The 11,718-nt window shown below is 45.0% G+C and overlaps 1 protein-coding gene across 1 annotated transcript; it reads left to right on the top strand.

The window, feature by feature from the left end:
- Positions 1 to 714: 714 nt before the first annotated feature.
- Positions 715 to 11,604, top strand: zgc:195001 (uncharacterized protein LOC567531 homolog). Its single transcript, XM_062531086.1, has 5 exons — positions 715 to 783; positions 8,030 to 8,062; positions 9,621 to 9,683; positions 9,969 to 10,108; positions 10,462 to 11,604. The coding sequence occupies exons 1-5, from the start codon at positions 729 to 731 to the stop codon at positions 10,867 to 10,869; spliced, it is 699 nt and encodes a 232-aa protein (XP_062387070.1). The 5' UTR covers positions 715 to 728; the 3' UTR covers positions 10,870 to 11,604.
- The last annotated feature ends 114 nt before the right edge of the window (positions 11,605 to 11,718 follow it).

The following is an 11,718-nucleotide window of genomic DNA, read 5'->3' as shown; positions in this document are numbered from 1 at the left end:
GACAATACGATTTTGTGTTAATTAGCAACAATGACAACAAAAACAAGCAAGAAAACAAACAAAAAGGTACACATTTTGTATGTTGTCTGTTTTTCACCCAGCCAACCACACAATTGCTGTGTTGAAATTGACACAAAATGTGTCGTCTTTGAGCACACACAGAAAATGTGTTAAAATGACACAAGTAACTTTAAAGATAAATTGATAGTCAATCTTGTGCAATATGCATATTTTACATTTATATTTGAAATGTATGTATGGCCAGATATTTAATTTCATCAGAATATCAATGTTAAAGGTCAATAATTACACCATTTCATAAGCTCTATCACTGAAACAGTTGTTTTCAGTGGATCAAATGTTGTGCCATTAGTCTTCTGCTTCTCATGCAAGTGTGTACAGTATGTCGTAACATAACTTAAACGCTTGCCTCCAGCCTTGTCCATCCATTTCCTTTTGAAGGAACACTTAAGTTACCAGAGTCTCAGGTGACAGGTCAACCCCATGGTCACCATAACGTCACCCCCAACCCTCAAGTCCAACACCCACCACCACCCACCCCCCATCCGCCCCCATCCGCCTCCACCCCCGACACGCACATTCTTGCCCCAAAATCTTTGCCCCCATCCTCCTCCCCCCACCTTTGTCCCAGGGCATAAGAGGGAGGCTGCAGAGAGGGCACGGCTCAGACTGTCTTCAGAGACCCACCTCTCATCATCATCATCACCATGCCCAGCAGCAACGGCACCATCAACGGCCTCATCGCCGACTCCAAGAGAATGGGTAAGCTCTCACCTGGACAGCAGCACAGCCCTACTGCTTGTGTGCTCTAAGGCCTCTTCATAAGGCTACATGTTACATTTGATTTGTGTGAAATGTGATGCTTGCTATAGACCAATACATCAAGATCATCCATACGGTATTTAAAAAAAAAAAAAGGAATCGGTACTGAGCAGCAAATTATTGAGACACAAATGTATTGATTGCTTTGTTATACTCCAAGTTCTACATTTATATTGTATCATTTCATCATATTACTAATACTATAGTTTAAAGTATACCTAATTGATTGATTGACTTGTTTAATTCATAATTCGACGAATTAAACTCCTGTTTCTGGCATCAATTACTTGATTTCGGCAACATCTATTTCATTTACAAAGTGTATGGAGTATGCTTATGCAGTAGCCCATCTCTATATTCTCCATATTATTAGATAAAATACATATTGTGTGTGCACAACACTATGTTTATCATTTAAAATGTTAAATTCAATTATTTTAAATTGATATCTTGCTTCTGAAATTAAGTAAACTATTTCATAAACAAGATAATTTGTTTGGCATTTTAATGTTAATATATATATATATATTGTATATATAATATCATTATCATATTATTAGAAAATGTAAATCAATTATTACACTCTGGGATGTTCTCTTCTCACATAGATTTATGACTGTAAAGTATTATGTGATAGTTCTGTATTACCAAAAAAGGCAATTATTTGGTTGCTAAATCGTCACACTAGATATTAATTTCTTTGTCCTGATTGCTGAAATAAGATCATGTGGAGTGTGTGAGATAGCGGGTATGTGCAAGCATGGTCAATTCCTCATATCCCTACAAAGCGGTCTCTTGAAACTTTGAGATGCAAGTTACACTATGTCGCCACCCTAGCACCACCTGAAATAGTGGTTGAGCGAATTCTACACATAGCGCTGATAGCCACTACCACGTTTGTCAAGCGGTTTCCACAAGAACTGTCATATGACAGCATGTTTCAGGGAGCGTATAGTTACCCAAGCTATGCAGGCAGCAGGAGCCGAGTGGGTCAAGCCCGCAGCAGAAGTGTGCATCTAAGCAGCAGTCTGACTGATGGTGTGGACCAAGGGCACCTTGCACATTGTCCGCATGTCTTTTTTTACCCAGCCTGTCACTCAGGGCTATCTTTTCTTCATCTAAGAGAGAGGGGAGGGGAGCCAAAGGTAGTAGGAATCCAATAATAGTTCTCAGGACTCTTGGTCTGATAAGTGTAGCAGCTGCTGTGCTCTGTCCTACAGTAGATCGTACATTATAGATAATCATTCTGTGATCACTTCCTCCCACTGCCTCTGTCATTGTCTATTTATCTCCATGCACTATTTTTATTGCAAAATGTTATTATGTAAGAACGCATGCAGACTATGTGACACAGAATCAAAACAATTTCATTCAAGACATGTCATGTTAATCAACACATTTGGACATCAAACAATTTAGACAATACATGACTTTCAGGACAATGAGAGTGAGAGTGAGGACGTTGAGTTATAGTTGGCTTGCAAAAATATTGAATTGAAAGTTGTATACTTTGATTAAATGCTTTGTAAAATTGAAGAAAATTAGCTAGTTACTGTACACATTATGCCTAGTAAGCTGATCCCTGGGTGCCTTCATTTTATCAGTCCATATTCCCCTTCATTTCCCACATCTCACAAAACATAAAGCGTAGTTCTTATCTGGGTCAAAATGTCTATTAAAGTGCCAACTTGTCCACGCGCATACACAGAGGTTCTCAGTGTGATTAACATTTCAGTGAGAGAAGAGAACTTGCGTGACAGCGTGTAATTTAGCTGGGAATCGCATTCAGCCAGTCAGTGTGGAAAAATTGGTCACATGCTTCCCTATACATACACATAGACAGCAATTCTTTCTTTAACTACTAACCAGCTGACCAACGCAACATTTACATTATGAGAACGTAATTCTGTGATGCTACAGAAATCGGTTAGATATAAAGACTTAAAGGCAGATGGCAGATGAACTGATAGGCGGATATACAAAAAAGGCAGACAAAGTGAAAAATAGATGGATTGAATGAGTGATAGCGTAATGAAACTGTGCACACTTACAGTATTAGATAGATAGATACGGTTTGATAGTCATGTATGCTGTAGTGAAAGGAGTAATATTTATGATGTGTTTAATGAGCGCTTCAGAAGCGGCTGGTATAAAGTTGCCTAGTGCTCATGTTCCTGTGGCTGTCATACGCTGTGCCAAACATCTCTCTACATGTCACCCTGTGCCAGTACTCTGCTGTTCATTAATCATCTCAACGATCCACTGCACATCCCATACCTCCCCCCCCCCACTCCCCCCGGGCACAACCTGCCCCCACCTCCCTGGGAATTAATTTGCCAATGTCTGACCTCTCTCTCTCTCTCTCTCTCTCTCTCTCTCTCTCTCTCTCTCTCTATCTCGTTCTCCTGCTATATGTCAGTTCGCTTTTCCATCTCTTAGAAAGACTATCACCATCACGATTATCTCCTCCATTCGGCTTCACTGCCGCCTCCTGTCTTATGTGTCACCATATTAGCTGGTGTCACTATGTCCCGGGGCAGTGGAGGCGAATGTGGCTCTGAGTGCTGGGTCAGTTCGTTGTTTCGTTGTTGTTCTTTTGGCAGTAGCCATAATGAGGTGCAAGAAGTTCCCCGAGTAATGTTACTCCCTGGCTGTACTGTATTATTTATGGCCTTTTGATTCATCCATTTTGATAGTGAAATCTTAAGTGACAGTTCTGGATCACCCACTGATCTCTCTCAACTGCTAACAAGGTGATACAGGTGGCAATTGGGCTACCACAGAGGAACACAGCAAGTTATTGGCAGCCATTTTGTCCCTGTTAGTCATTTCTTATGTAGGTCATCAGTTATCTGCCATCTGCCTTGAAAGGTTTCTCTGACCTCTCAGACCTATGCAAACCAACTTGGGGAGGGTGGGGAGGGTAGGGGGGGGGGGGTCATTCTGTTTATTCAACTGTCGTCCTGTGGTGAGATGCTTCTCCATCCGTCTCTGTGTCACGTATTCTCACAGCGTGAGCTTTTCCGACACTTCATTTCACAGGCCAGGCAGATGATGCTTGATCTCACCAGCCACACATATCCTGGTATCAGTCTGGTACCAAGCCCACAAACCCGATCCAGCCTGTCTCGCCTCTCTGCAGGACGTCTGCAGAGGGCAGGATGGGGCTGGGGGGAGGGGGGTGAGGAGGGCTTAGGTATACCTCTCATCCTTACCCAAAACAAACAGCTTCTTTTTCCATGGAGTCAGGCTGGAGTTGTGCAACCCAGGGCGAATGGTGAGTGCCAGAGAGTCCCTGGTGTCAACAGCACGGCTGTGATGGAGAAGGGAGATATAAAGAGGGAGACTGATGAGCAGATTGTGCGACATTGAGACATCCTGTCCCATAATTTGGGGACATGGAGTGCACCCCTGGTGGGTATAATTAGACAGTCTAGGCTTGGCCGCAGTGCAGCTGAAACTGGCCCAACTGGACCACTCTTCACTGAGCTGTCCCCTCCTTAAACGCTCGATGCAAATTTTACGTCGTGATAAATGACTCCCTTTCACTGATTGTATTGGTTTGCCCTTGCAGCATATTCCCCCTTCGTTTTCTCTCACTGTCCTGCGTTCTCTGAAGCGCATCGCGAGTCCCTCCACCACCACCCCTCCACCCCCATCTTTGTTGTTGTTCTTTATGTCTCTATTTCGCCAATACCCCATTAATCTCAACAAGTATCTGTATATCTGTGTGAGGTGGATGTGTGTGTGGGGCTTTATGTATCTGATCTAGCTGTAAGCACGGGGGATTTCAGAGGGAGAGGGAGCTTATCCGGGGATAATGTGTGTGTGCAGAGGCACACATACATACTCACACCCTCCACTCTCCTCCTGTATATCCAGGCCCATCTCTCACTCACACAGCACATAAAGACGAAGCCTCGCCATGATACCAAGGTGACTCCAAGGAGGCTGTGAATGGGCTAATAGATGATTAGACTGACTGATTGGATCTGTTGGTTTCTATTGACTTGGAGGATCATGTCACTTCAATATTTACAACGCTATACACACACAACACAAAACAATTCACATTGCCAACCTCCTCCCAATCTGATATCTGGACAATAGCATTGGTTTAATGACAGTAGTAAATTCTTGTAATGATAAGAATTAAGGATCTTTACTTAATGCCATTCTCTGTTATCAGAGGTCACTATCAAATATCTAATACTATCAAATCAAACCAGAAGTTCAATGCCATGTCGCTTTGCATAAAGACAGAGAGCTTTTCTCTTCGTATCCACCAAACCAGTCTTTCTGATTTTCATCTAGATTTTCATTCTCATTTTCAGTATTTGTGATTGTTACCTTACTTCCACTCGGGATCTAGCTCTACCACCATCACTCCCCTTTAAGTCCTTATATGGGAAAAACTGTGAGGGGTAGATTAAAAGAAGGAATGACTGATCACCTGACCTGTCAGCAATAATCCTAGCCAACTCTTCCATTTACTGTACTTAGACTGACAACCTCAATTCTCTCTCTCTCTCTCTCTCTCTCTCTCTCTCTCTCTCTCTCCCTCCCTCCCTCCATTCTCTCCTGTTCTCCATGACCTTATGCCCCTAATCATACAGTTGTCTGTGCGAATGGTAAGAGTCCAGACTCGGGGTTTAAATCTCTTGGGTAACCCGACTCCGTGCCCGCGCCAAGTCTGATAATTGTGGCACATTCTCCGTGCATTATCTAATTTACTTAGTATTAGTGAATGCTTTGTGATGGCTCAGTGGTGTAATGAACTGCAGCACTGTAATTTAGCGGGGGCGTAATGCGTGTGACTGAGCCCTGATCATTATCTTCTTGATAAGACGAGATGAGATGAGGAAATAGCGATTGTGTGCTAAACGCCGAGCAGTGGCGGTGGTGCGCTAGCTGCCTGTGGATTGTCTGCCTGATTTTGGTGGAGGGACAGCGGGGTGAGTCGAAGTTGCATCCCGTTGGGGGCGGGGGAGTGGGAGCCCTGGATCTGAAATACTGATCTCTGATGATCAGCTGATTATCCATCCCCTCTACCCCCCTAACACCACACACACACAGACACACACACACGCACACACACACACAGTTTTTGGTGTTGTCATGGCAGCACTTTTCTCTCATCACTGTTTTGTGACACAGGGGTCTAGTTACCCCCCCCCCCCCCCCCAACCCACCCACCCCTCGCCCCCCCCCCATTCCCAGTAGCCCATCAGTGCGTCCCCGGCCCCCTGCCAGCCCCCTCCGGGACAGCTGCAGGGACTCAGTGTCCCCTCGCCACAGCCGCAACGCTGAAAGAGCTGACCGCCACGTCTCTGCGGTGACATTGGCGGCAAAGCGGTGATCAATGATGGACAGACGCTCCAGTCCACACACACACACGCACACACACACACAGGCACACACACACACACAGAGCCCTCTCTCATCCACCATACCAATTCCAAAGAGGCCCCTATACATTTGTCACTGCTACTGCAACTCCCGGTGAGGTAGGGACTGTCATGAAGCAGGAGAAGAGGGAGTGTGTGATGACCGTCTCTGGTCGCCACTATGCAGTAGCCAGTGAGGCCCGATCAAGTGACAGCCTGCAGGAGCACGCACCACGGCCATCCGATCCCACGCCAAAGAACCTAAAGGAAGATGAAATATTGGGGGAGCTCACTCACTCACTCTCTCTCTCTCTCTCTCTCTCTCTCTCTCTCTCTGTTTCCTCATGCTGTACATCACTTACTCACTTACATACTGACTCCACATTGGAAGTGGGGGCCACAGGTCAGGACCATGAAAATGTCCAAAGGGGCCCCCCTTTCATTCCCCACATGCTGCAAGTCTGTGTGTCTGACTACTTCACTATGAGACTCAGGTCTTCTCAGGTAACCAGAGATTATTCTTTGATGTTTGCAGGTTAGAGGTTCAAGCCCTGTGGCCCTATGTAAGGCAAAGCATGCAACTCCTAAATTAGGACATAAGCAGGTGGCCCTGAAGCCAGGTTTAAAGCATCAGGTGCTAACGATCGTTTACAACAACACCAAAAAAAAAGAGTGGTGATGGTCTTCATGGTTCAGGTCAGAGAGCCGGTGGAGTGCAGATTTAAACAAGAACAGGGGACACAATGACAATAGAGAAAGAGAGAGAGAGAAAGAGAGAGAGAGAGAAAGGGGGAAAAGAATAGGGTTCTGTGGGGACAAACACCGCAGGAGCTGACGCTCAGGTTGACGGAACCTCACACATGCAACTGCAGGTGGTGACAGACGACTAGTGTTTTCCAAGAAGTTGTATGAGGTGCAACAGTTACACACACACAGAGAGAGAGAGAGAGAGGAGAGGGAGAGAGACACACACACACACACACACACACAGACATACGCAAAGAAAGACACAGACACAGACACAGACACAGACACACACACACACACACACACACACACACACACACACACACACACACACACACACACAGACACATACACACACACACACACACACACACACACACACACACACACACACACACACACACACACACACACAAGAACAGGGATAGGATCTAAAGCTTGGGGGCTGACAAACACAAACATGCCGCGGTCGTGGCGGATGAATAACAGTGGCAGACACCACGTGTATTCTTAGAATCCGGTGTCAGTGCCTGTGATGTGTGTGAGTGGTGAATGTAAGTTTAGGACTGGCATGTCTTTCCCTGGTAACCTTAACTGCCTGTGGCATGAGTAAACTACATGAATCAGAGCTAACAACGAGTCCGAAGCATAGCAGCCATTCTGAACTGACACACACTCCACCACTGAGAGGGAGCGATGGCAGCTGAAGGCCCGAGACCTCGACAGAGATAGAGGGCCACTGAAAGAGGAGCGGAGGAAAACAGAAATGACAAACTTACGCAGAATATTTTTCCAAGAATGAAGTTAAGACCAAAACGGAAAGGGGACAAATCACTACGCTACTATCCAAATAGCTGTGAACAGATCTGTAAACCTATCCTATATCATTTTAATGTTGTATTCTCATGCAAACATTGTAAATAAAGCAATTCTAAAATGATTTATTCCTTGTAGGAGAGGGACCACTGTATCAAGTCATGTCTTTACTGGAGCAATGCAACTGTGGATACAGTCCATTAACTCTTTTTCTATTGTTTCTCTTCTCTCTGCAGGAAGAAGGGGATCAAAGGGAGCTGTACCAGTAGGTAATGTCTATTTTTTATATATCAGAACTAATGGAAAAGTCATAACAGGCATGGATGTAAGAGACAAACCTTGGGAAAGGGTTGCTTTTTATAAGGTTGTGAAAGAAACACATCACCAGCCAGAGATCTAGGACAAATAATGTAGGACAGATTCCAAAACTGACAAGTGACAAACACAGAACTATTTGTTCCAACATAAAATATTGCACCTATTTTTTGTCTTGAAATGCCTTCACAGCTGCAGCCTCGACATTAAATGGAGCTTATTAAGTATCAAACTACAAAGATTACAACAACCATGTAATTAGAATACAAATGAACAAGCACACAAAGACAGTAAGTAAGCAAATTCATTTATAAATATAATGTTTCATATGAAAATACACTTAAAGCAATGCTGACAAATCATGACCAGCCCCTCTTCACAAAGATTTATAAATGAAATGGCATTAGGTGTCACTATGCTAACCTTCCCCGAAAAACCTGATTACTAGCTGTAAAGTAGTAGCAAGGGTATACTGTTTTATTGGTGATGACTCTCCACCTATAAACATTAGCATGCAAGTGGCCTTGGCTATTTATTCTCCAGGTCCAGGCCTGCCCTGAAACTTAAGCACATGCTACTAACATGACTATATTTAAATACCATTTTATGAGTCGTAAATATTTGGGGGTATTGTCTTAAATTTTACTTTCAAACAGAGCAGCAGAGACAACTGGCCACCCCATAGACATATATACATATACTGTATCTATGGGCCACCCACTTAGGAAAGGAAAGTGCTGGGAGTGCATGGGAATCCCAAATATGTAGCTCGGTCTGATAATACTGTATGTCTAGAGTTGTGATAATGACATGATAATCACTGCAGTGATTGGCCCCGGAAGGTTAGCTCTGGGGCAGTACATAAGCACCACCCATGTCTTTAATGTGTAGAACTAAACACCCCAAAAGGTGCCCCCCAACTATATTCCCACTCTCACCCAGTTCCTGCTGGTGCCGGCAGGGAGGATTAAAACCATTAATCACATGAAGCAGCACCCCCCTCCCGCCGGACAGGTGTTGTCATTTGAGCTGGCTTCACTGATCACTGTGTAGAGATGTGAATGACCTCTCTTTTTCACTAGCCTGGCACGCCCTCCCAGTGACGCAACGCCTTCAGGCTTTTGCTGCTGGTCTGGTCAACTGCTCATTGAGAAGGATTTCTGTGTTCCCGAAATCTGCGGAACTGCCCCCTTTGGTCGAGAACCAATCAACTTTGAGCAGCTCCAACGGCTCTGGGTAGAGGCGTGTTCAAGGCAGAGGAAAGAGTGTTGTTATTGGTTTAAACTCGGCAAACCGCTTTCTGACATCTACCAGTAGCAAATCGAGGCACTTAAAGGAGGCGGGTCAACCAGCGCTTGCAAGAAACCGTGTTAGCACAGGCTGTTGGTCAGACTAAAGTCTCGCAGAGCCTTTGAAAGTCGATGGTAATCAGGCTACTTTTTCACCCTCTTTCTGTTTCTGCTTCCTCTCTCTCTCTCTCTTTCTCTCTGTCTCTCTTTCGCTCCATCACAGAGAAGCCGCCAGCGTATGAGCCCAACATCCCTGAGCCCAAGACGAGAGCTGACTTGCTGAAATGTACGGAACACAATGTCGCTCTTTAACACTTGAGGGGCCCTGTGTTTGATGCTAAATCCCTTTCGCTGAGGCCCCATATGTGCATGACTTGGCTTTGGACGCTCTAGGCCGTAGGCCGAGCGGCAACAATATGAGCTCATGTTGCAATAGCAATACCACAGGCTGCTCGTCAAAGAGCACTGGCCTGGCCTCCACACTCTTAATCAATCCCTCTTTCCCTCTGTCTCTTTCTCTCTTTGTCACTCGCTCCAACTTCCTGCTCCTGTTCTTCACGCTCTCCAACAGACTGGGCGCCAGTGTCGCTGGACGAGAGAACGGCTCAGAAAATGCTGTGGATTTCCGAGGGAGGCCAAAAGGTGTCCCGCATGTCCGACGAGACGTGCCCTTACCTGGACAGACCAGAGAGATACGAGCACTCCCCCCAGGTGAGCTGCTGCTCTAACGTTTAACACAGAAGAAACTTGAGACAGACATTACAATCTAAAAGTTGTCATGATAGTGTACTAGTGATACAGTAGTGTCATGTGTTTATTGTATATCAATAATTGTGATGGCTAATGCCGGGATATATCCTATTCTATAATAGAGAAAAATATAGGATGTATTTTTTTTTATTGTTATTGAGGTGGAAATGTGTCTTTGGCACACCAAGAAACATCGCAACAACATACACTTGTGACAAGGTTATGTCATACTTACAAGACAGGGTTTTTCTTTGTTCTTGTGCAACCATCTGCTCCCTCACTCCCGTCTCCCGCCCCTCTTCCCCTGCCCACAGGCACTGTGCAAAGAGGGCATCCAGGGCTGGCGGGGCTACTGGGAGGTGGAGTGCGACGGCTGGGTGGTGGTGGGCGCGGCGCTGGAGAGCAGCGGGCGCAAGACCAAGGACGGCCCCTGCGGCCTGGGCGAGAACGAGGCCTCCTGGGGCGCTGGCTGGGCCGGCTCCTGCTACCACGTGTGGCACAACGGCGACAACAAGGTGATCCAGGGCAACTTCAGCAACACCATGGGCGTCTACGTGGACCAGCCGGAGGGCATCATCAAGTTCTTCATGGTGGAGACCCACGCGGAGGGCCACAAGGAGGTGCAACTGCTGCACGAGTTCAAGACCACCTTGAGCGAGAAGGTGTTCCCAGGCTTCTGGGTGGGGAGGCAGTCCTACTGCTGGATCTCCAAGAAAGACTAAGGAGCAGGATAGGGAGGAGGAAAAGGGAGGACAGGTAGAGCAAGCTAGAGGGATATGGCAATGTAGCAAAGCTTATGACAGCAACACGAGGAGAGGATGTTTTTTGGGTCAAAGATACAATAGGCAGCCTTTCCTGCTACTGGCGTTGAAGTTAAAAGCCACAATGAACTAGGTAACATTGTTTGTGAAGAAATGGTTTCCATAAATGACCTGCATAGTTTAACCAGTTCAGACGCTGAAACATGCCTGATAGAAATGGAAAGTCCTCACTTGATTTTTTCTTCTTCTTGACGCACAATCACATTGCTGCCTATTGCACCTTTAAGCATTGGCGTGGTCGTGGGTGACCGTTAGTCCAATAAAGAAAAAGGAGCAGGATCCTTTAAAGGGTAAAGTTAAATATATGGTAAGAGAGGATTACTTACTCATCTCATATGTTTCAGTCATTCATGTCCACAAAATCTGTCAGTCACTTTGCTGTCAGTCCCCTATCCATATATTTATATATTTTTTAAATGTAGGGAGTGATTGTCTGTAAAATAACTTAAAATGGCATTTATGATAGAATGTCATGTGTAGCATTTCTAGTGGCAAGTTATTGTCTATATGTTACTTGATAAGTAGTAATACATTACTAGGTCGTAATAAGTCGTAATTGTATCTATAGTAAGAGGTTTATTTGAAGTTATGAATGATTTTGAATGATTTTGTTTCTGGGGCCTATATTTCTTTTATATCCCGTGTCTGAATGTGTTGTATCAGTGAAATCTTACTGAATAAATAAATTGTGTCAAATGATTCATTTGAATGATTAATTGACTAATTAGCTGTAAACATGCAACACACACA

This window comes from Sardina pilchardus, chromosome 3, assembly GCF_963854185.1.
Source record: "Sardina pilchardus chromosome 3, fSarPil1.1, whole genome shotgun sequence".
Classification (NCBI taxonomy): domain Eukaryota; kingdom Metazoa; phylum Chordata; class Actinopteri; order Clupeiformes; family Clupeidae; genus Sardina; species Sardina pilchardus.
This window is presented reverse-complemented; position numbering and strand designations above follow the sequence as displayed.

Bases quoted from the DNA above. Each gene is read 5' to 3' on its own strand.
- zgc:195001 (XM_062531086.1), top strand. From the start codon at position 729: ATGCCCAGCAGCAACGGCACCATCAACGGCCTCATCGCCGACTCCAAG. The intron at 784-8,029 runs GTAAGCTCTCAC...TTCTCTCTGCAG, and splicing joins CGCCGACTCCAAGAGAATGG to GAAGAAGGGGATCAAAGGGA. The intron at 10,109-10,461 runs GTGAGCTGCTGC...CCCTGCCCACAG, and splicing joins GATACGAGCACTCCCCCCAG to GCACTGTGCAAAGAGGGCAT.